This window comes from Apodemus sylvaticus, chromosome 8, assembly GCF_947179515.1.
Source record: "Apodemus sylvaticus chromosome 8, mApoSyl1.1, whole genome shotgun sequence".
Classification (NCBI taxonomy): Eukaryota; Metazoa; Chordata; class Mammalia; order Rodentia; family Muridae; genus Apodemus; species Apodemus sylvaticus.
Window position 1 is genome coordinate 71,206,757 of NC_067479.1, and position 24,663 is coordinate 71,231,419.

The following is a 24,663-nucleotide window of genomic DNA, read 5'->3' on the forward strand; positions in this document are numbered from 1 at the left end:
TTTGCATCTCATGGGAAGAATGATGTCAGCCAATCAGACCCCCCAGGGCTCCCAGAGACTAAGCTATCAACAAAGGGTATACATGGTTCCAGCCGCATTTGTGGCAGAGGAATGCTTTGTCGGGCATCAGTGGAAGGAGAGGTCCTTGGTCCTATGAAGGCTGGATAGATGCCCCATCATGGGGTAATCAAGGGAGGTAGGTGGGAATGGGTTGGGTGGAGGGGCATCTTCTTGGAGGCAGGGGGAGAAAGGATGGGTTGGGGTTTTCTGGGAGGGGGGAAACAGAGAAAGGGAATAACATTTGAAATGCAAATGAAGACTATATTCAATTTAAAAAAATAAGGAAAAGCTCTGCTCTCATGATTTCCAAAATCTCCCACTAGGCTCTACCTTCAAATACTGCTGCATTGAGAACCAAGTCTTGACATGAGTTTTCTGAGGTAAAACCAAACCAAACTAAACCAAAACCCAGAACATAATATATCAGGCTAAACTGCTTATGGTGTGTCTAACTTCCAAAACCCAATGGCTTCATATGTAATTGTTCTTTCACAGCCATAGGCCAGAAGCAACCACACACGGTTTGTTGCCAATACATCCCCTTTCAGAAATCTCTAATCTCCAACCCTTATTTGTTTATATGTATTATTTTTGTGGTTTTGGACACTGAAGCAAAGGTCTGATACATGCTCAGCCAATGATCTCTGTTAACCACAGATCATTCTGAGACAGGCTTTTATAAGCCACTCAGACCCTGGCCTTTCAGCCCTCCTGTCTCACCTTCGCTAGCAGCTGGAACTACAGGCAGGGCCACATAACTGGCTTTAATTTTAATTTTTAGGTCATTTCATTTTGTAGTAATTTTGTTGTTTCTGAGACACATACATTCAAATAGCTCAGACTAGCCTTGATATTGTGATGTAGCTGAGGCTGACTCTGAAATGATTCTCCTGCTTCAGCTTCCTCAGTGCTGCGATTACAGGTGCAATGTTGTAATCCCATCATGCCTAGCTCTAATTCTATTATTGGTGAACTGAATTCAGTTACTTAAAGAGAGTGTAGAAAATGTTCAGTAATACAGAAAATTCAATAGGAAAGCAATTCCCCAGGAAAGAGGAATATAGTAATTTAGAATGGATGCTAAGAGATTTGCATCTTAACAAACAAGTAAATAAAACCCAGCAAGAAACAGATGAAGGTAGAGGTAGCCAATGTTCAAAGAATGAATTTTGCTGCTCTGCACTGGTTTTCTCTCCAGATTCCCAATGGTTAATTTATAATCAGGCAAATCAAACTCTAGTAGCCAGAGATTGACCTTCTAAAGTTATCACGCCTTCTAAAGACATGACAGGGAGCATGGTAAAAGCAGGTAACACCTCCATAATTTACTTTCTAACAGTTCAGATGATGCTTGGTCTGATGTAATCCCCTGTGGAAATAGCATGCACTTTCCTACCGATTACTTTTGCACGATACCAAATTCCATCTTCAAATTTAGCTACACAGGCTTGATTCTGAAGAGGACAAAGGATTTCCAGATTTTCTCCATCTTCACCTTTATAGAATTCCTCAATTGTTTTTAAAAGAGATAAAAAGTCTAGGTTCTCCATCTGAAGAAGAAGAGATATGACACTGTACCTTAATAAAAAATGGAAGCTCAAATGTTGAATTTATTATAAGTACTGATCAGAAATTCATACGCATTAAAAAACTGACATTAGATATAGACCAATCAGGTGTTCTATAATTTACTTTGAACCCATTTCATTTAGAATTAGTTCAAAATTAGTACGTGTAGATATAAACAAAACTAAAATCCCATTCAACAAGGTAACTTACTGTATATTCATCTTGATTCTGTACATACACATATACTCTAAACTTTTGTTTTTAGCAAAACTTAGTCATATCATACTGTACATAAAATTTAAAGATTTCTTTTTATTTTATGTGTTTGGGTATGTTGCCTGTATGTATGTATGTCTGTGCATCATGTGCATGGATGATACCCATGGGGCCAGAAGAGGATATTAGATTTTCCTGGAATTGGTGTTTCAGATGGTTGTGAGCCACCATGTAGGTGCTGGAACATAAACCCAGGTCCTCTGGAAAGCAGCCAGTGCTCTTAAGTCTCTCCAGTCTCTCCAATGCTCTGTATGCACAATTTAGTGACCACCATTTTCCCATTAACTCTCATTTTGCTTCAGTAAATGTTTCTACTAATGTTTCTAAGTTATATTTAGTTTTCTCTAGATGATCCAAATGATTAGGCAATCCAAGATTATATTATTTTTCTAGCTGCTATCTCTAGAATTCATAAGCAAACTCTATAAACTAGCACAGCCCTCTTTTCAAAATAAATTTTTCAGGGTTGGGGTGTTTTATTTCAGTTTTTTAATGTCAGTTTTTTAATGCACATATGGCTCAGTGGTAGAGTGCATGTTGCTCTAGAAGAGGCCCCAAGTTCTGTGTCAGCAATCAGGTCAGGTGGCTCACAATCCCCTGAATGTCCAGACCCAGGGCGATCCGTAGTCTCTGGTCTCCCCCATCACTTGTACTTACAAGCATACTCCACATACATAAAATTAAAATAATAAAAATGAATCTTAAAAAAACAGCCTCTTCTGGACCACTGAGATGGCTTGGTAGGCAAAAGTGCTTGCTGACTAGCCTGACAACCTTGCTGTCAACTCGGGAATTTTCTGGGACCCACATGGTGGTGGTGTGGGGGGAGGGGAGCACCAATTCTGGCAAGTTGTCTTCTGATCTCCACATCTGCACGATTAAAAATGACCATCAAAGCCTCTTTTTCCCAGAATTTTCCTTCTGGGTTCATGTGGTTACATCCTGATACCATCTCTGTGGAGGCTGGACAACTTGCAGAAGTCAATTCTCTCCTTTTATCACATGGCTTCCTGGATCAGGTTGTTGAGCTTGTTAGCAAGTTTCTTTACCTAACGAGCTATCTTGCCAACACTCTTATATTATTATTTATTCTTCCTTTGAGTATCGTATACTTGCTGTCCTTCCCGCAAAGTAACTACGGCATCCTCAGGTTTGATAGATATCAGCCAACCCTCTTTTTGCTTACCCTTTACTGGTGATTTTGTATGATTCACACATACTCTAACACACTGGAAGATACAATACTTACAACTCACTATTAGAATGCTAAAATTAATGTGTAACTGTGACCATGATTCTGATGTCTCTCATCAAACAGTAATATCTTTTCTTGTGCTCACTAATTAGTCTGATTGCTTTGATGTCACGGATGTCCTTATCATTTACCTAGCAGTATTAAAATAAATTGGTAATTCTCTCTCAAGTTAAAATGCAATAGGGTTGGTACAAACCTGTAATCCCAGAACTCAGAAAGCAGAGGAAGGCAGATCTCTAGGGGTTTGAGGCTAGTCTGGTCTATATACTGAGTTATAGGACAGCCAAGGACAAATAGCAAGCTCTTGCCTCAAAGAACCAAACTTTCTTAACATTAATAACTGGCATTTGGAGAACTAATCAAATATCCTTGATTAGGGGAGAGGGAAATAGAGGAATTTCAGAAACAATACTTTTAGACCATATCAAATATAGCCTAAAGTTTAATAAATAAAACCCATTTTATTTAAGAATATAGAAAATTCTCAAATCCCTCCCTTTTTTTTGAGACAGGGTCTTACTATAGTCCTGACCAACAACCCCAAGGAGGTGTCTTATGCATAGTACTAGGGTTTTTGTTAAGACAGTTTAAGGCTTTTAAGGGAGTATTTTCAATTCAAGTGGAGTAAATTCATTCAAACTTTATATACCCTTGTACATATAAAATAACAAACTATTATGTCTTCCTGTGATTTTTTCAAACAAGCTTTCAATTGGTAATATACCTATGACACAGTCCCTATACCTGATGTGCAGGGGATATTGTGGAAGAGAGGAACAGGGGCAGAATGACAGTAAGCCAGGAGACTAGGACTTTGGCTATGACATGGTGTCTTCTCTTATATGAGGGCAAGCTGCACTCATAAATCGCATACACATACAACAACACCAAGTGGATTTGGCAGGCTACATTTTTTTGTGTAACAAAAATTAAAGAAGAAGAGGTCATGAATTTCAAAGGATGAGGGAGACCATGGGATGAGTGGGAGTGGGTAGGGAGAGGAGTGGAGATAATATAAATGATCAAATTCTCAACAATTGTTAAAAATGTTAAAATATTGAATTAGCATTATGCTTATCAACCAAAACAAACATTGGAAGAAAAAGAAACGCATGTCCTAACTAGGAGCTTCTGTTAATCATGCAGGCAACCAGAAAGAGTGGTGCTACACTGGAGATGACAGGCTCGGAGGCAACATGGCCCAGTTCAAGCCTGAATGTATGCATTCAGAGTCCTGTGGCTATCAAAAACATGCTTTGTCCATGTGATCAGACTCCGTATCTGATAGGGCAATAGCATCTTTATCACAGCATTTATGTGTACAGAAAGTGTTGTGCCTGCATGCATGCTTGTGTACCACTTAAATGTTTAATTCCATGGCCAGAAGAGGGCATTAGATCCTGTGTAAATGAAATTACAGACAGCAGCGAGCCAACATGTGGGTCCCCTAGTAAAACAACTAGTACTCTTAAATACTGAGTCATTCTTCAGCCCAACCACTGTATTTCTGTGATATTAGTGATGACTTCACAGAAAGACTATGGTTTACATATGAGTTAATTCATATAAAACAACGAGAGGCCATTGACAAGCCTGCTGTTTTATTAGATGTCATTACTAATTTATCAATCACACATCCCAAGCTCAATCTAAGAAGGCTTTACTCTACTTCTTAGATATTCAAGGTTGGAATTAGATTCCTTTTTTTTTTTTATTTTGTTTTTTGTTTTTCGAGACAGGGTTTCTCTGTGTAGCTCTGGCTGTCCTGGAACTCACTCTGTAGACCAGGCTGGCCTTGAACTCAGAAATCCGCCTGCTTCTGCCTCCCAAGTGCTGGGATTAAAGGCGTGTGCCACCATCGCCTGGTTTGGAATTAGCTTTCCTAATCTCTGTCTAGAGAAGCACTCAGACAGAAGTACCTTTTTTATCCTTCTCTACCATTTTTTTACTAACTTGTAGGAGAAAGATTTTTATTTTGCCACAAGTCCTGTGAACTTCCTGTTTATAGTTGCAGCTTCTAAGAAATTTAAATGAACAGAAGACTTAATTTTTATTCATTCTCTTGAACATTTCTATTTAAAAATATTTTTTTAAAAAAAGTATATACTTACCAGCTGAAGATAAAAATCAGTAGGACTATTTATATGGCAAACCATGACTGAAACTTCTGTCATCTCTTCAGGCAAAATGGGTGGATGATAGCATAAAGTTGTATTTTTTTCACTGTGACTTCTTGGTGATTGTGACCTAAACCTAATTAAAAGCATAATAAGCAAACCCATTCTTACAAAGGTTTTGGGCTTGTATAAACACTGACTTATTTACCAAAAGTATGCCTTTTACAATGTTTCTCTGCTTACAACTTGGGATGGTTTCCACTTATTTAGCTATGATTAATAGGAGCCTTGTAACACACCCTCAGAATTCTATCAGAGCACTTCGGAGATGAAATTGGTCAAAGGCATGCCACGGTTGCTGTGGACTGTGGGGGTGCAGAGGTGAGACCAGCTGAATCTCTGTGGCCTTCCTACTCTCAATGCTCTACCCTTTACTTTTCTAAAGGAAACCTATGTGGGAATTTCTGGAGTCACTAAGACTAGCTAGGATCTTCTGCTGTCTTCATAGTTACTTAAGTGATTTAAGGATGGCTTAAATCACTTAGATTAGTGATATGAACCCATTCCAAAGGCTACACCATTTAAGTCAGGAACAGTTAAATTACAATTCTTGGAACTACAGAACTCCAAATATGTTTAGTAATTATACATATCTTCTATTTTTAATTTACCTTATTTAGTGTGTGTTGTACAACATATGTGTGAAAGTTAAGGTGCTCATGGTGCATGAATGGAGGTTAGAGTTTAATCTCAGGAATAGGTCTTAGATTTCCACCTTGATATAAGGTCTCCATTCCTCTTCTGTGTACGTCAGGCTAGCTGGGCCGTGAGCTTCTAAGGGTTCTCCTGCTTCTGCCTTCCATCCCATCCCATCCCATCCTAAGAGCACTGAGATTACATGCTTATGCTGTAAGGTTATTTTATTTTGGGCCTAGGTATTAGAGCTCAGTCCCTTGAGTGTATGTGACAAGTGCTTTTATCCACTGAGCCATTTCCCCAGTCTTCTATTTTAAGTTACTATAACTTCTTAAAGCAAACTAAATCTTATTTTCACAAACCACTATACGTAGACAACATGATAGCAGTATTTTGAAACCACTAAGAACATGCTAAATCTCATTTATGATAATTTCTTAGACTTATTTTATGTGTTTTGTCTATATGCATGTGTATACAGCACATGCATGCCTGGTGCCCTCAGATACCAGAAGAAAAGAGTGAGGTCCCCTAGAACTACAGTTACAGATGGTTTTGAGCCACCATGTGGGTACTGAGAACTGAACCAGGGTCCTCTATAAAAATGGTACATGTTCTTAACCACTGAGATATCTCTCTAGCACAAGCCTGTAATTTTTATCATCATCACCATTCATGACAGAATTTCATATAGAAAAGCCTGGCTTTGAACCTGCTATGTAGCCAAGGATAGCCTTGTATTTCTAATCTTCCTGCCTTTTCCTCCTGAGTACTAGGATGATGGGAATGTGCCATGCCTAGTTTGTATGGTGCTAGGGATTGAACCCTAGCACCCTTAGGCAGGTACTCTAACAAGCGAAATACATCCCTAGGGCAGATTCCATTGTTTTTTAAAACTCTTCTTTTAAAGAAGTGGTGGCACACACCTTTAATCTTATCATTTGGGAGGCAGGGTCAGGTGGATCTCTGAGTTCAGAGGTCACCCTGGTCTACTGAGTGAGTTTCAGGACAGCCAAGGCTATACAGAGAAACCCTGTCTCAAAAACAAACCAAACAACAACAGAACCCCCAAATCCTCTTTTCTTATTTATAGCTATAAGCTTTCAAAAGAGATTTACTTTTATTTTATATTTCTAAATATTCTGCCTGCATGTAAATATCTGTGCCACATGTATGTATGTTGTCTGAGGACAATAGAAGGTGGCATTGTGTTCTACAAGAACAGCTAGTACTCTAACTCATAATCTCTCCTGCTGGTATAACTTCAATCTTGAATACTTAAGTTTTAACAAGTTACTTACCTTGCTAGTTCCATAAAAACCAATGCATCTCTCAGAGACACAGGCATATCACTGCTAATTTTATTTGTTGGTGGTTTCTGCAGATCTACAATAAGGACATCATCTTCTTCTCCAAAAACTTTCATTAAGACAGCCTTCTTATTTACCATTTTCAAAAATTCCACTTTTGCCTCCTTTTCCCAGCCCTCACTCTATGGGAAAAATAAAGTTCCAAAGTGATTAGTAATTATAATTAGCTCTAAAGTTAGTGTGGATGTAGTTGGATATGCCAGCTGGCCTGCAACTTAAAGTAAAGGCACTGAGTCAACCATATGCATTTAGGAATCAGCTGAGGCCATAAACCAATAGCAGTCTATATATGTACAAGGTAGACATACTACTATCTACAGAAACAACCTGAACACACACACACACACACACACACACACACATGCACACGCACACACACACGTCACTTTGAAATAGTATAAAAATTGAGGGCTGGAGAAATGGCTCAGTGGTTTGGATGGAGCATTTGCTGTTCTTATAATATGCTTGAAATACCCAAGATACCACAGACCAAATGAAGCTCAAGAAGGAAGAACAAAGTATGGATACTCTGGTCCTTCTTAGAAAGGGGAACAAAATACCCACAAGAGATACAGAGACAAAGTGTGGAGCAGAGACTGAGGGAAAGACCATCCAGAGACTGCCCCATCTAGTGATCCATCCCATATACAGTTACAAAATGCAGACACTATTGTGGATGCCAATAAGTGCTTGCTGACAGGAGCCTGATAAAGCTGTCACCTGGGAGGCTCTGACAGTGCATAACAAATACAGAGAGGGACACTCTGAGCCAACCTTGAGCTGAGCGCCAGGTCCCCAATGGAGGAGCTAGAGAAAGGACCCAAGGAGCTGAAGGGGTTTGCAGTGCTACAGAGGAACAATTTGAACCACCCAGTACCCCTAGAGCTCCCAGGGACAAAACCATCAGCCAAAGAGTACACATGAGTTACTACCCATGACTCCAGACACATGTAGCAGAGGATGGCCCTGTTGGACATCAAAGGGAGGAGAGCCCTTGGTTCTGAGATGCCCCAGTATAGGGGAATGCCAGACAGGGAAATGGAAGTGGGTGGATTGGTGAGCAGGGGGAGGGGGGATGGGTGAACCAGGAAAGAGGACAACATTTGAAATGTAAATAAAGAATATATCTAATAAAAAAACTAAAGGAAAAAAAAGATTCTCAGCACCCATATGGTGGGTCATAACTGTCAGTAACTCTAGTTCCAGGGGACTCTGGCACCTTCATAGGCATCAGGTACATACTTACAGCCACGAAGGCAAAACATTCATTCACATAATATAAAAAAGTACATCTGAAAATTAGTATATACACTTATGTTTACATATATGTAAACATAATATTACATATATATATAGTATTATGTATATATATAATATATATACATAATATTACACACACACACACATACATATATATATACACATATATATGTATGTGTGTGTGTGTGTGTGTTTTTCAAGACAGGTTTTCTCGGTGTAACAGTGTTGGCTGTCCTGGACCTCGGTTTGTAGACCAGCTGGCCTCACACTCACAGTGATCTACTTGTCTCTGCCTCCCAAGTGCAGGATTAAAGGTGTGCATTACCACACGTGGCTAAAAAAAAGAGTATTAATGAAAACTATAATGACCTAAAAGTATGTTGCATATGAATTTTTCCACTTAAATTACAGAACTTCAAAAGGCAATTCTCAATGTATACTTTAAGACAACAGTGTAATAGAGACTAAATAATGAACACCAAAGAAATAAAATTTGGTGCTGGGGATGTAGGTCAGCTGGCAGTGTACTTGCCTAATATAATCCCAGGACCACATTAACTAGGTGTGCTCATTTACCCATCCTGATTAGTGTGATCAATTTGACACATCTTAGTCTTAAGGGAGGAGAAACTTCAGTTTTGGTTGGACCAATCAATCAGGTTGGTCTGAGAGCATGTGTATTAAATTTGTCTTGATTTTTAATTAATGTAGGAGGACCCACCCTACTGTGGTCAGCACTACTGCCAGGCAGGTGGCCTTGGGCCGCTTCAGAGAGTCAGCTAATCAGGAGCCTATGAGCGAACCAGCCAGCACACAGCATGGCACCTTCCATGGTTCCTGTTTCCATGCACTTCCTTGGCTTGAGTGAGTTCTCTAGTCAGAGGTAATGCTGCTTGGAATAGCAAGCAGTCCTACATTCAGGTCCTGTTTGCAGTTCCTGCACTGAATTCCCTCAATGACAAATTGTGAGGGCAAGTACAAGCCAAAGAAACCCTTTTGGCCAGTGTTTTACTACAGCAACAGAGACCAACTAGGACAAACTTTATAATCCTAGTTTCAGAAGGTAGAGGCAGGAAGCCATCCTGGCTACACAGGGAGTTTGAGGTCAGTGTAAACCACAGGAAATTCTATCTCAAAAAAACAAAATACCTCTCTAATGTGTTCCTAGAAACTGAATCTGGTCTTCTGCAAGTGCTTTTAACAACTGAGTCATCTTCCAGCTTCATTTCACTTAAAAAAAGAGAATTCATTCATTTATTCTGCTACCACCTGCTGACTATCTACTCTGTGGCAGGAGTTGCTAAGTGTTGCGAATAGTGGTGAACAAAGGTGCAAACTCCTGTTTTCATAGACCTCCCAGGCTCAGCAGCCTCACATACACTTTAAGATACAATTCTTGTCCTTAGGACTTTTTGAATAAAATACAGAGAAGGGGGGTGTATAGAAACAGGCACCATCTCATTTTCTAACTGATTTCTACAAAATTGACTCTAAATTGTAGTATTTACTTGAATATTTTATTATGTTCATGAGAACTTTATTGAGCTCAAGTTTTCATCACAAGTATTTTCAGTTATGGAAGCTGAAGCGTATAGCACTAATAGTTCGTAACCAGAATGTATCTGTCAAGATTAACTGGTTCTTTCAGACCAACTCAGCAACTTCCCTGGCAACACAACTAAAACTCCAACAGCCTTTGAGGGAGAATCACTTCCTGTCTCACTTACTGAATTGTACGGAACGATGTCTTTCAAGGAGCACAGGTGTGCTAAATGTGGGATGTCTTTCAACAGTTCTTCACTATATGGTTCAGACTTCCTTAGAAGCAGACAGAAGTCACTTAGTGTAATAGGCTGCTCACCAACATGCTCTGGTCCCACATGCGTGTCACCAACTCTAGGAAAAAGAAATATTAAGAGTAATGTTTTACTGGGTGTGGTCATGCATGCCTTTAATCTCAGAGCATAGGAGGCAGAGGCAGAGAAAGGGGCGGGGCAGGGGCAGGGGCAGGGGCAGATGGATCTGTGCTCATCTGAGGCCAACTGGGTGTAATAGTGAGTTCCAGGCCAGCCAGGGCTGCATAGAAAGACCTTATCTCAGGAAAGATAAATAAAAAAATAACATTTTAATCTTTGAATTCCTTTTATTCTTTATAAGATGTATATGTCTAAGGATAACTACCTGAAGTTAAATCTTGTAGAAATGTAGATTCAAATTAATACTTTTTATTAGTAATTTTATTAATTATTAAATGCTTTTTTTTTTTAAAAGACAGGGTTTCTCTGTGTAGCCTGGCTGTCCTGGAACTCACTCTATAGACCAGGATGGCCTCCAACTCAGAAATTCTCCTGCCTCTGCCTCCCAAGTGCTGGAATTAAAAGTGTGCTCTACCACTGACCAACAGACACAGTCTTACTACATAGAATTAAATCTTGGCATCTTTATTTGAACTTTCACAAACTTATTCAATTTAAATGTAAGAATGATAACGAATATACTCATACTTATAAAGCTGTGACCATTAACTAAAGTAACCATGCTACAGACAGTAGTGGCTCTCACTACAGAATCATTTCAGTTTCTTTTTCTAAGACCTAGAAACAGAGTTTTGGATACATAGAGTGAGTGAGACAGCATGACACTTAAACATCCTTTAATGAATTTATAGCAGCAAGATTAAAAAATTTACCCAATCACTTGTAGCTAAGTATTAGTACTTTATTTAAAAAACAACAGCTGCATTGGCCTCTGCTCTGAAACAACATAAGATGTACATCTGGAGCACATAGAAAAGCTCTTTTCCAAGTTCCTCCTCTAATAATACTGATAAAGGACAACACAAATAACTTAATTTGTAAGGAAAATATACACTAGAGTCTTAGAAGTTAAGGATGACAGCTCTTTAACTATTCCTTCCTTTGTTCCTTCCTTCCTTTAATCCGCTTTCCCATGACTGTTTCTAAGCAGGCCAAGAACACAGAGTAATCAAAGATTCATACCCTGAGACAATCAGGACGTCAGAATTTCCAAAGTCTATCATGAATATCTGGATCAGTGAAATTTCACAGACTGAGAATTTGGTTGGACTACATGGTTTTCTAATATTTTTAGTTTTTGTTGGAATTATTTCAGTGATAATTCCTCGACACCACATTCTATTCTTAATACTGTTGACAAATATTCTTGCACCTATATAATGGGAGAGACAAATCATTAGCATTTATGAATAAAGAACTAAGTAAAGCTCTAGCTTAAAATATGTATCTTAGTTTTCCAACTAAGAAATTGTATTTCGGTATACAGTATTGTATACAGTACTGTTAAGTACTATAAAAATAAAAGGCAATATATTGTGGCAGTTTCTTTACTTCAGAAACTTACAAGCTAACTGAGAGGTTAAAGACATATAAAGTATAAGCTGTTACTCATTGAGGAGCTTTGTTTCACACACTACATTAGCACAGTTAAAATGAGATTGTCTTGCCATCAAAAGCTAAGGGAAGGTCTTTCACAGATCACTAGCTCACTATTAACACACACACACACACACACACACACACTCTATGAATATATTAACTTATATGATACACGTACTTTCTCTTGGTAAATGTTAGAATTAAGATAAAATGAATAGTATTATGTAAAAACTCCAAAATTACTTAACACTCATTAATGCAGTATAATTCAGGGAAGGGGGGATAAACTAAGGATTTAGTTCAAATTAATGCCCATGAAAAAAAATTAAGAAAGCCCGAATGTGACTGTATCTTATGAGCTGCTCATGTTCTTAGCCTTTTGTGTTCAACTCCATTTGTTTTCCACAATAAATCTATGGATTTGTTTTTTGTTGTTTGTGTTTTGAGACAAGTTCTTACTATGTAGTTCTGGCTATCCTGGAACTATGTAGACCAGGCTGGCCCCCAACTCTCACAGAGATCTGCCTGGCTCTGCCTCCCCAGTGCTGGGATTAAAGGTGAGTGCCACCACACCTGACATGGAGCTGGTTCTTTTGCTGTAGGAAATGTGAGATGTGGGGCTCAAAAAATGGTGTGTCAAATGTGTCATTTCAGCATACTAAGCAAAACAAACTTCCAGTACCAAGGCCTTGTGACAATTTCTTTACTGTATTTTTTTTCTGATGATAATTTTTCTGGCTTTCTGATAATTGTTAAGGAGTTTAAGAGAGTCTTGTTCTTTTGGAAGTTCTCTTAGAACTCTCTTGTAAAACCTGTCTTGTTACAGAACATTGGTATGGTCTGGATGACAGGCAGGGAAGGGTTAACTGCTTGTCTATCCCAACAGAACAAAGAGAGGCTGCAAGTCTAGTTCAAACCACAGTGAGCTGGGGAAATGCACTATGCTAGAACCTGTCCTCCTAACAACACTTCATATCTGAAGAGGTTATTATGGGCTTTGTTATTTGAAAAGCAATTTACTCTATAATGGAGCTGTTACTACACTCCAAACATGTATTAACATCGATCTAATAGTTAGCTAACCTAAATAATTTATGTTAAATCATTTCAAAACTTTCATATGAATATTATAAAATGAAAAAAAAACTTTTAGCAAGTCTATACAGGTTGGCCAATGCCAAATATTACACTATTTAAACAAACTTTATAGTGTAATCTAGAGTAATCTTTACCTAGTTCCAAAATATCTGAAGGATCAAGGTGTAAGCTCTTACTGCAAACTTGCTTCATCTTCTTCTCCAATATTGTTGCATCTTTTATTTGTGAATATTTCCGCACATAGAAGTGGCAAGGATGTATTACGTGACTTACAAAAACTAGCTCTGGACAACCTGGGCAAGATTTCATATTTAAATCACATTATTAAATCATGACATAGGAAAGAATCATAAAAAGTAAGCAATTATAGTTTCTAAAAAAAAACAAAAAACAAAAAACAAAAAACAAAACAAACAAAACAAAAAACCAAAAAACCAAAAATCCCCAAAAACCTGGAAACAAGAGCAAACCAGTCTTGTCACAATGAGTTTCTAAAATAGCTAGGCTTCAGGAAAGAGCTAAATTGTAAAGACCAACAAAACAAATGGATCACCTTTATATGAGGTTGCCAAGGATAAAAGCTTTGCAGACATGCACCTTAGGCAAATGTTCTACCACTGAACTACACTGCCTCCTTTACGAACTCTTTAGCAACAAGAACTGAAAATACTTTGTCTAACTTGAGAAACATTTCCTATATGTGGAATTCAAGTTCGCGTGAGGTTTTAAAGTCATAGAACATGTTATAACACAGGAAATCTAGAAAGAGATCCATTATGTCCAACACAGTAAAGCAGCAATTCTAATAAGAGAAAGGAAAAAAATAAGCAGTAATCTGAAGAACCAGAAAAACAACCCAAACCATGAACAGCAGTACATCTTCCTCAAAAAATTGCCTTAAGTGCAAATAGACTTGTGGTTTGAATGAGAATGCTCCCATATGCTTTCTTATCCATTTGAATGCTTGGTCCCAAGTTGGTGAACTATTTGGGAAGAATTATGTGTGGCTTTGTTGAAGGAGTTGTGTCAGAAGGGTGGGTTCAGCGGTTTCAAAGGTCCACGCCATTCCTATCATGCTCTCGGTCTCACAGTTACCAGCTACTGCTCCAGTGCCATGCCTGCTTGATGCCATGCTTCCTGCCATGATGGTAATGAATTCTAATGCTTGAAACTGTAAGCCCCAAATAAACTCTTCTAGAAGTGGCATTGGCCATGGTGTCTTATAACAGACACCATAATCTTGATTGAATGCTTGGTCCCCAGTTGATGGAACTTTTCAGGAAGAATTAAAAGGTGTGGTCTTGTTGAAGGAAGTAATCAAGACAAGCCCCAAGTCACCATTTAAAAGACAAACAAGTTGCCTCGATTACAAAACATCTGCTATTCTGTTGTCTCCAAAGCAAATCATCTCACTGAAAAAGATATCCACAGACCAAGAGTCAAAGGAATAAAAATTAAATTCGTACAGCTATTCAAGCTATATCAATAAGAAAATAATATAGCATAAGCAAACTGGCTTCACTCCTGAAATTAAAGGTTGATTCAATATAAGCGTGTTGGTAAATTTAATACAACACATAAATGGACTTAAGGACAGAAATTACATGATCATTCAACAGACAAAGGAAAGGCCTTTGAGAAAGTCCAATATCACTTTACGATAAAAGCCCCTCAAAGGGCTAGAAATAGGAAGAACATATTTCAACATAATAAAGGTCATATACAGTCAACATTATTTGAAATGGGAAAAAACTAAAAGCATTTTTTAAAAATTAGGTACATGATTTTATTCTCTTATTCACAAATATAATTCTTAAAGTCTTAGCTATGCCACTAAGAGACAAAAAGATATAAAGAAGGAAAAAAGTCAAATTATCCATAGTTGCAGATAACATAAATATACTTAAAAGACTAAAATCTCCACCAGAAAACATTTAGACTTAATAAACACCTTCAATTAAAAACCCAGAATATAAAAATCCATAAAAATCAGCAGCCATTCTATATACCAGTAATGAACTTGCTTATAAAGAAATCAGAAAATTTTATTCACAATAGCTTTAATATTAACAAGGAATAAAGTTGATCAAGAAGTAAAAAGATCTCTACAACTAAAACTTTACAGTACTAAGAGGAAAACAAAACCTGAAACACTTGAGTATGAAAAGACTTTCTGTGTACATGGCTTGGAAGGATGTTTGTTAAATTGGCTATAGTATATAAAACTAACACATGTACAGCTACACCACTCCTGGGTAATATCTTCAAATGAATGCAAGACAACATAGTACAGAGATACTTGAGCATATAATTCTTATTGTAGTATATGTATTACTATTTGCAATGAGCATGTTATAGAATATCCTACGTACATTAAGAGGTGAATGTCAGGGTTGTTTTGATTTGCATTTCCCTAATGACTAATGAAGTTGAACATTTTTTAAGATGCTTCTCCGCCAAGCAACTTAAAAAATGCTCAACTTCATTAGTCATTAGGGAAATGCAAATCAAAACAACCCTGAGATTTCACCTTACACCAGTCAGAATGGCTAAGATTAAAAATTCAGGAGACAGCAGGTGTTGGAGAGGGTGTGGAGAAAAAGGAACACTCCTCCACTGCTGGTGGGGTTGCAAATTGGTACAACCACTCTGGAAATCAGTCTGGCGGTTCCTCCGAAAACTGGGCACCTCACTTCCAGAAGATCCTGCTATACCACTCCTGGGCATATACCCAGAGGATTCCCCACCATGTAATAAGGATACATGCTCTATGTTCATAGCAGCCCTATTTATAATTGCCAGATGCTGGAAAGAACCCAGGTATCCCTCAACAGAAGAGTGGATGCAAAAAATGTGGTATATCTACACAATGGAGTACTATTCAGCCATTAGAAACAATGAATTCATGAAATTCTTAGGCAAAACGATGGAGCTAGAAAACATCATACTAAGTGAGGTAACCCAGACTCAAAAGGTGACTCATGGTATGCACTCACTAATAAGGGGATATTAACCTAGAAAACTGGAATACCCCAAACATAATCCATACATTAAATGAGGTACAAGAAGAAAGGAGGAGTGGCCCCTTGTTCTGGAAAGACTCAGTGAAGAAGTATAGGGCAAAACCAGAACGGGGAAGTGGGAAGGGGTGGGTGGGAGGACAGGGGGAGAGAAGGGGGCTTATAGGACTTTCGGGGAGTGGGGGGTTAGAAAAGGGGAAATCATTTGAAATGTAAATAAAAAATATATCGAATAAAAAAAAAAAACAAGTAAAAAAAAAAAAAAGATGCTTCTCCGCCATCCGAAGTTCTTCAGTTGAGAATTGTTTAACTCTGTACCCCATTTTGTAATAGGGTTGTTTGGTTTTCTGGAGTCTAACTACCCTGAGATTTCACCTTACACCAGTCAGAATGGCTAAGATTAAAAATTCAGGAGACAGCAGGTGTTGGAGAGGGTGTGGAGAAAAAGGAACACTCCTCCACTGCTGGTGGGGTTGCAAATTGGTACAACCACTCTGGAAATCAGTCTGGCGGTTCCTCCGAAAACTGGGCACCTCACTTCCAGAAGATCCTGCTATACCACTCCTGGGCATATACCCAGAGGATTCCCCACCATGTAACAAGGATACATGCTCTACTATGTTCATAGCAGCCCTATTTATAATTGCCAGATGCTGGAAAGAACCCAGGTATCCCTTAACAGAAGAGTGGATGCAAAAAATGTGGTATATATACACAATGGAGTACTATTCAGCTATTAGAAACAATGAATTCATAAAATTCTCAGGCAAATGGATGGAGCTAGAGAACATCATACTAAGTGAGGTAACCCTGACTCAAAAGGTGAATCATGGTATGCACTCACTAATAAGTGGATATTAACCTAGAAAACTGGAATACCCAAAACATAATCCACAGATCAAATGAGGTACAAGAAGAAAGGAAGAGTGGCCCCCTGTTCTGGAAAGACTCAGTGAAGCAGTATTCGGCAAAACCAGAATGGGGAAGTGGGAAGGGGTGGGTGGGAGGACGGGGGGGGGGGCGGGGGGGGGGAGAAGGGGGCTTGCGGGACTTTCGGGGAGTGGGGGGTTAGAAAAGGGGAAATCATTTGAAATGTAAATAAAAATATATCGAATAAAAATATTTATTAAAAAAATAAAAAGAGGTGAATGGATAAATAAAATGTATATGTGTGTGTATATGTATATATGTATACATATACATATATGTATACATATGTGTATATATGTATATACTATGGAGTTTTATTCAGCATAAAAATCAAATTATGTCATATGTAGGAAAATGGATGCAAATTGAGATATATTAATCTAAAAGAGAAAAGAATCATGGATTTATTAATATGTGGATTTTAACTTGTATGTCTGTATGCATATAGGGAATGAGAGCAGAAGCAAGACACTTTGAAGAAATTAAGAAGAATATCAGGGGAGAAAGGAGGAGGAGAGGGGAGGGTGAATAAATAATGGTCAAAATACATGATAAATAAAAGTATTTCTGAAACCCATCACAATGTACAATGGATATATGCCAATAAAATTTACAATCACACTAAATTTGGTGCTATACTACCAAAAATGATCTACAGATTTGTGATAGCTAATTTTAATTGTCAACCTGAAGAGATTTAGAACGACCTAGGAGAGAAACCTTTAGGCATGACTATGCGGGCATTTCCCAAGGTATTTAACCAAGAGAAGACTCACCAGGACTGTGTGGGTGGCACCATTCTATGAGCAGAGGTCCTGGGTTGAATAAAAAGGAACGCTGAGTAGAACACCAAGCATCCATTTCTCTCTGCTTCCTGACTTCAGATGCAATGTGACTGCTGCTTCATATTCCTGCCGCAATATCCAACCCTTACAATGCTTGTTACCCTCAAACTGTGAGCTAAAAGAAACCTTTGCTTATGTTGCTTTTGTCAAGTATTTTGACAAAGCAATATAAAAAGTAACTAACACAGAAAGCTGGCACAGAGACTTGGGGCTGCTGTTACAATAAACTGGACCACGCGGCTCATAGGTTTGTGAGAAGAGTAGGGAAGACTTTAGACCTTAGGCCTATAGAAGCCCTAGAATGTTAATGAGTTTTTCTGGTGGGAGTGTGGAAGACCAGAATGCTGCAGAAAGGCAGATAATAAAGACTGTTCTCACAAGGTTTCAGAGGGTAAAACATGTTTCTAGTGTGAACGAGACTGCAGACCATTTATATTGTGTTTTGGCTAAGAATCTGGTTATATACTGCCTATGTCCTGGAAACTGGAGTAAGGTTGTACACAAAAATAGGAAACTAATTCTTTTGAAGGAGGAATTTTAAGACAATGTTCTGATTATTTCACACTGCTTATATTCACCTCTACAGAAGGATGTGAGAAATATGCAGTTTGGTGAGGAAAACAGTAGAGGAAAACAAAGTTCCTGTTAATGAACTGTACTCATTAAAGACAGGTACAATAAAAAGAAACACATTGTTCTAGGATGATAGAAAAGGTACCCCGAGGGCTCTAGCTTTTAAATAATAAGAAAGGGGCCATGGAACCAGACAGGCTGACTGTAGATCTTACCCCCTCCCTCTGTTCTCTCCAAATCCAATCTCCCAGTTTCATTCCCAGGTCTGCAACAGAACAACTACTTCATCTTCTCCCAACCCCATCTCTAGGAGATCTCACAGATTTTCTTCTCCTAACTCCTCTGCCTCATTTTGTTGCTTTATTCCAGACTCCAACTTTATCGGGCACTCCTTGCTAACCCAAAGGCCAGTCTTGCAGGGAAGCAGATAAGCTGACTACAGATCTTTATTTTTCTGCATGTTCCTACAGACCAAATCCCCCAGTCTCACTACAGATCTTCATCTCTTCTGCTCCATATCCAATTCCCAGCTCCGTAGCAGAACCCAGATGTGGTCTCCCTTTCCTCTCTGATCCTATCACCAACACATCAGACAGGTCTTCTCCAACCTTCTTTTCCCCAACTTACCCCATCATCCCAGCCTTCAACACCAGCAGGGACTCCCTGGGAACATATCAGCTGAGCAGGCCAGGGAAACCAGTATATGCTAACTGAAGATCTTCACCATTCCCTCCCTCCTCTCCTCCAAATATAATCCCCCCAGTCTCATCCCTATCTTTCAAGAGAACATCTGCTGTAGCCTTCCTTTCCTCAACCCCTACCTTCTGTGGAACCCACAGACCCCCCTTTCTAATCTCTCTCCCCCAATTTGTTGCTTTCTCCCAACCCCCAACTCTAGAAGTCACCCCATGCTAATCTACAGGCCACTCCTGGCAGGGAAACAGAGGTAGGCTGATTATAGATCTTCCCCTCTCCTTCTGGTCTTCCAGATCCAATGGCCCCATCTCATCTCCAGCTCTAGAGCAGACCTGCTGGGATCACCTCTCTTTACTCTCTACTTCTATTCCAAGGAGACTAAATAAGTAGATCCTGGTGGAAGCTTTATTTCCTACTGTGAAACCCTGCAGACTCCCAACCTATCCCCATTCCTAAGTGTCAGCTCCCAATACCCAGAAACACATTTTACCTGGAAGCCCAGGAGGTCCCTATCCAGTCCACAGAAACTTTTCAATAAGGCAACACAGCCATCACACTCTCCTAAAATCTAGAGGGAATCCAAAGAACAAAATACCCACTCAATAAAGACAGAACCAGTTATCAGCATCATTCCAATCCCAGATGCCAGTGTAAAAGCACAATTAATAATAGCCAGGACAAACTGTCTCCACTAAACCCTTCCACAGCAAGCCATGAATATTCCAACATAGTAGAAACATAAGAAAAAGATATTAAAACAGACTGTATGAAGATGAGGACCTTAGGGAGAAAATGAATAAACCCCTTAAAGAAATTCAGGAAAACACAACAGTAGAAGGAAATTAATAAAACTGTTCAAGACCTAAAAATGGAAAGATAATCAAAGAAAACCTAAACTGAAGGAATTTTGGAAGTAAAAAATTAAGGATTTAGAACAGGAACCATGGGACTGGTGAGATGGTTAAGAACACTGACAGCTCTTCTGAAGGTCCTGAGTTCAAATCCCAACAACCACATGGTGGCTCACATAACAAGACCTGAAGCCCTCTTCTGGAGTGTCTGAAGACAGCTGCAGTGTACTTACATATAACAAAATAAATAAGTCTTAAAAAAAAAAAGGCCTCCCGGTTTCTGCCTCTGGACCAGGAACATCCTCTGCCACAGCGCACCAACTCCAAGTGGCTCAGGAAGCCAGCCATACACCCAGCTGCATGGAGGAGACAGCCAGTACAGCCTACATCCAGAGTTGATCAGAGCCACAAAGCTGCATACCCAAATACAACTATAAGAGAGTGGGTCTTGGCCGCCATCTTTGCTCCTGTGACAGTGTAACATTGGTAGGCAGGGATCACCAGAGCAGAGGATTGCTTGGGACACACTCCACCAGGATTCCACCTGCACCCAGGAACTCCGCAGCACCACAGAAATCTGTGCCAGGGGAAAGCAGGTCATCCAGGGTTGCTGAGATAGGCCTGCAGCACACAGGAGGGGCAATCTCCAGCCAGTGACAGTAGGACCAACTAACACCAGAGATAACCAGATGGCAAAAGGCAAATGTACGAACGTTGCTAATATTAATCAAGGCAATATGGCACCATCCGAACCCAATTCTTCCATAACAGCAAGTCCTGGATACCCCAACACACCAGGAAAGCAAGATTTGGATTTAAAATCACAGGTAATGATGATGAGGTAATGAGCCTTCATGGAGGGCTTCAAGAAGGACATAAATAACTCCCTTAAAGGAATACAGGATAACACAAGTAAACAGCGAGAAGTCCTTGAAGAACTAAGGGAAAACACAACAAAACAGGTGAAGGAAATAAACAAAGCCTCCAGGATCTAAAGAAGGAGGTAGAAACAATAACAAAATCACAAAGGGAGACAACTCGGGACATAGAAAACCTAGGAAAGAAGTCAGGAGTTATGGATCCAAGCGTCAATAACAGAATACAAGAGATAGAAGAGAATCTCAGATGCAGAAGATACCACAGAAAGCATTGATACAACAGTCAAAGAAAATGAAAAATGCAAAAAGCTCCTGACCCCAAACATCCAGGAAATCCAGGACAAATGAGAAGACCAAACCTAAGGATTATAGGTATAGAAGAGAGTGAAGATTTCCAACTTAAAGGGCCAGTATGTTTTCAACAAAATTATAGAAGAAAATTTCCCTAACCTAAAGAAAGAGATGCCCATGCACATATAAGAAGCCTACAGAACTACAAATAGATTTGACCAGAGAAGAAATTCCTCCCAGCACATAATAATTAAAACACCAAATGTACTAAACAAAGAAAGAATATTAAAAGCAGTAAGGAAAAAAGGTCAACTAATATATAAAGGTGGACCTATCAGAAGTACACAGGACTTCTCACCAGAGACTATGAAAGCCAGAAAAGCCTGGGCTAATGTCATGCAGACCCTAAGGGAACACAAATGCCAACTCAGACTGCTATATCCAGCAAATCTCTCAATTACCATAGATGGAGAAACCAAGGTATTTTATGACAAAAACAAATTTACACAGTATCTTTCCACAACTCCAGCCCTTCAAAAGATAATGAATGGAAAACACCAACAAAAGAAGGGAAACTACACACTAGAAAAAGTAAGAAATTAATCTTCATTCAACAAACCCAAAAGAAGATAATCACATAAACATAAAAATTATATCAAAAAATAGCAGGAAGCAACAATCACTATTCCTTAATTTCTCTTAACATCAATGGTCTCAATTCCCCAATAAAAAGACATAGACTAACAGACTGGAACCGTAAACAAGACCCAACATTTTGCTGCATACAGGAAATTCATCTCAGTGTCAAAGACAACACTACCTCAGAATAAAAGGCTGGAAAACAGTTTTCCAAGCAAATGGTCCCAGGAAACAAGCTGGAATAGCCATTCTAATATCCAATAAAACAGACTTTCAACCAAAAGTCATCAAAAAGACACAGAAGGACACTTTATACTCATTAAAGGAAAAATCTACCAGGAAGAATTCTCAATTTTGAACATCTATGCCCCAAATACAAGGCACCCTCATTCGTAAAGAAAACCTTACCAAAGCTTAAAACACATTTCACACCACACAAAAATTGTGGGTGACTTCAACACCCTACTTGCATCAATCAGATCAGGGAAACACAAACTAAACAGAGACACAGTGAAACTAACAGAAGTTTTGGACCAAATGGATTTAATACATATCTATAGAACATTTCATCCTAAATCAAAATACACCTTCTTCTCAGAACCTCATGGCACTTTCTCCAAAATTGACCATATTATTGGCCACAAAACAGACCTCAACAGATATAAGAATATTGAACTAATTCCATACCTCCTATCAGATCACTATAGAGTAAGGGGTGGTCTTCAATAGCAACAAAAACAACAGAAAGCCCACTTACACATCGAAACTGAACAATGCTCTTCTCAATGATACCTTGGTCAAGGAAGAAATAAGAAATCAAAACCTTTTTAGAATTTAATGAAAATGAAGGCACAACATACCCAAATTTATCGGACACAGTGAAAGCAGTGCTAAAAGGAAAACTTGTAGCTCTGAGTGCCTACAAAAAGCAGCTGGAGAGATGATATACTAGCAGCTTAACAGCACACCTGAAAGTTTTATAACAGAAAGAAGCTAATATACCCAAGAGAAGTAGAAGGCAGGAAATCATCAAACTCAGGGCTGAAATCAACCAAGCTGAAACAAAGAGAACTATACAAAGAATCAACAAAACCAGGAGCTGGTTCTTTGAGAAAATCAACAAGATAGATAAACCTTTAGTCAGACTAACCAGAGAAAACAGAGACAGTATCCAAATTAACAAAATCAGAAATTAAAAGGGTGAAATAACAGAAACTGAGGAAATTCAAAAAATTATCATATCCGACTACTAAAGCCTATACTCAACACAACTGGAAAATCTGGATGAAATGGACAATTTCCTAGACAGATACCAACTACGAAAATTTAATCAGAACCAGATAGACAATCTTAACAGTCCCATAACTGCTAAAGAAATAGAAATGGTCATTGATAGTCTCCCAACCAAAAAAAAGTATAGGACCTGATGGTTTTAGTGCAGAATTCTATCAGACCTTCAAAGGAGAACTAATAACAATACTCTTCAAACTATTCCACAAAATATAAACACTACCCAAGTCGTTCTATGAAGCCACAATTTCGCTGATACCAAACCACACAAAGATCCAACAAAAAAGACAACCTTAGACCATTTTCCTTACGAATATTGATGCAAAAATACTCAATAAAATTCTTGCTAACCGAATCCAAGAACACATCAAAACGATTATTCACCATGATCAAGTAGGCTTCATCCAGGGGATGCAAGGATGGTTCAATGTACAGAAATCCATCAATGTAACCCACTACATAAACAAACTCAAGGAAAAAAACACATGGTCATTTCATTAGATGCTGAAAAAGCATTTGACAAAATTCAGCATCCTTTCATGTTAAAGGTCTTGGAAAGAACAGGAATTCAAGGCCCGTTCCTAAACATAATAAAAGCAATATACAGCAAACCAGTAGTCAACATTAAACTAAATGGAGAGAAACTTGAAACAATGACACTAAAATCAGAGATTAAACAAGGTTGCCCCCTCTCTCCATATTTATTTAATATAGTACTTGAAATTCAAGCTAGAGCAATTAGACAACATAAGGAGGTCAAAAGGATACAAATTGGAAAGAAAGAAGTCAAATTATCATTATTTGCAGATATGATAGTATACTGAAGCGACCCAAAAAACTCCACCAGAGAACTCCTACAGCAGATAAACAACTTCAGCAAAGTGGCTGGTTATAAAATTAACTCAAGCAAATCAATAGCCGTCCTATATTCAAAAGATGAACAGGCTGAGAAAGAAATTAGGGAAATGACACCCTTCACAATAGCCACAAAAAATATAAAGTATCTTGGTGTGACTCTAACCAAACAAGTGAAAGATCTGAATGACAGGAACTTCAAGTCTTTGAAGAAAAATACAAGAAGACCAAAGAAGATGGAAAAATCTTCCATGCTCTTGGATTGGCAGGATTAATTAGTAAAAATGGCTATCTTGCCAAAAGCAATATACAGATTCAATGAAATCCCCATCAAAATCGCAACTCAATTCTTCATAGAGTTAGAAAGAGCAATTCTCAAATTCATCTGGAATAACAAACAACCCAGGATAGCTAAAACTATTCTCAACAGTAAAAGAACTTCTGGGAGAATCAGTATCCTCAACCTCAAGCAGTACTACAAAGCAATAGTGTTAAAAACTGCATGGTACCTCTTTCTCCACACCCTCTCCAACACCTGCTGTCTCCTGAATTTTTAATCTTAGCCATTCTGACTGGTGTAAGGTGAAATCTCAGGGTTGTTTTGATTTGCATTTCCCTAATGACTAATGAAGTTGAGCATTTTTTAAGATGCTTCTCCGCCATCTGAAGTTCTTCAGG

The 24,663-nt window shown here is 38.6% G+C and overlaps 1 protein-coding gene across 2 annotated transcripts in view; it reads right to left on the reverse strand.

The window, feature by feature from the left end:
- The window catches only part of Rnf17 (ring finger protein 17), a 135,553-nt gene that overhangs the window by 57,306 nt on the left and 53,584 nt on the right, over window positions 1–24,663 (reverse strand). For both annotated transcript variants that reach the window (XM_052191357.1, XM_052191356.1), the window contains exons 11-16: window positions 13,252–13,410; window positions 11,603–11,792; window positions 10,331–10,499; window positions 7,275–7,465; window positions 5,272–5,413; window positions 1,457–1,610 (exon numbers count right to left, since the gene is read on the reverse strand). In XM_052191357.1, coding sequence (XP_052047317.1) covers window positions 1,457–1,610; window positions 5,272–5,413; window positions 7,275–7,465; window positions 10,331–10,499; window positions 11,603–11,792; window positions 13,252–13,410 — 1,005 coding nt within the window. The remainder of the gene's footprint in view (window positions 1–1,456; window positions 1,611–5,271; window positions 5,414–7,274; window positions 7,466–10,330; window positions 10,500–11,602; window positions 11,793–13,251; window positions 13,411–24,663) is intronic.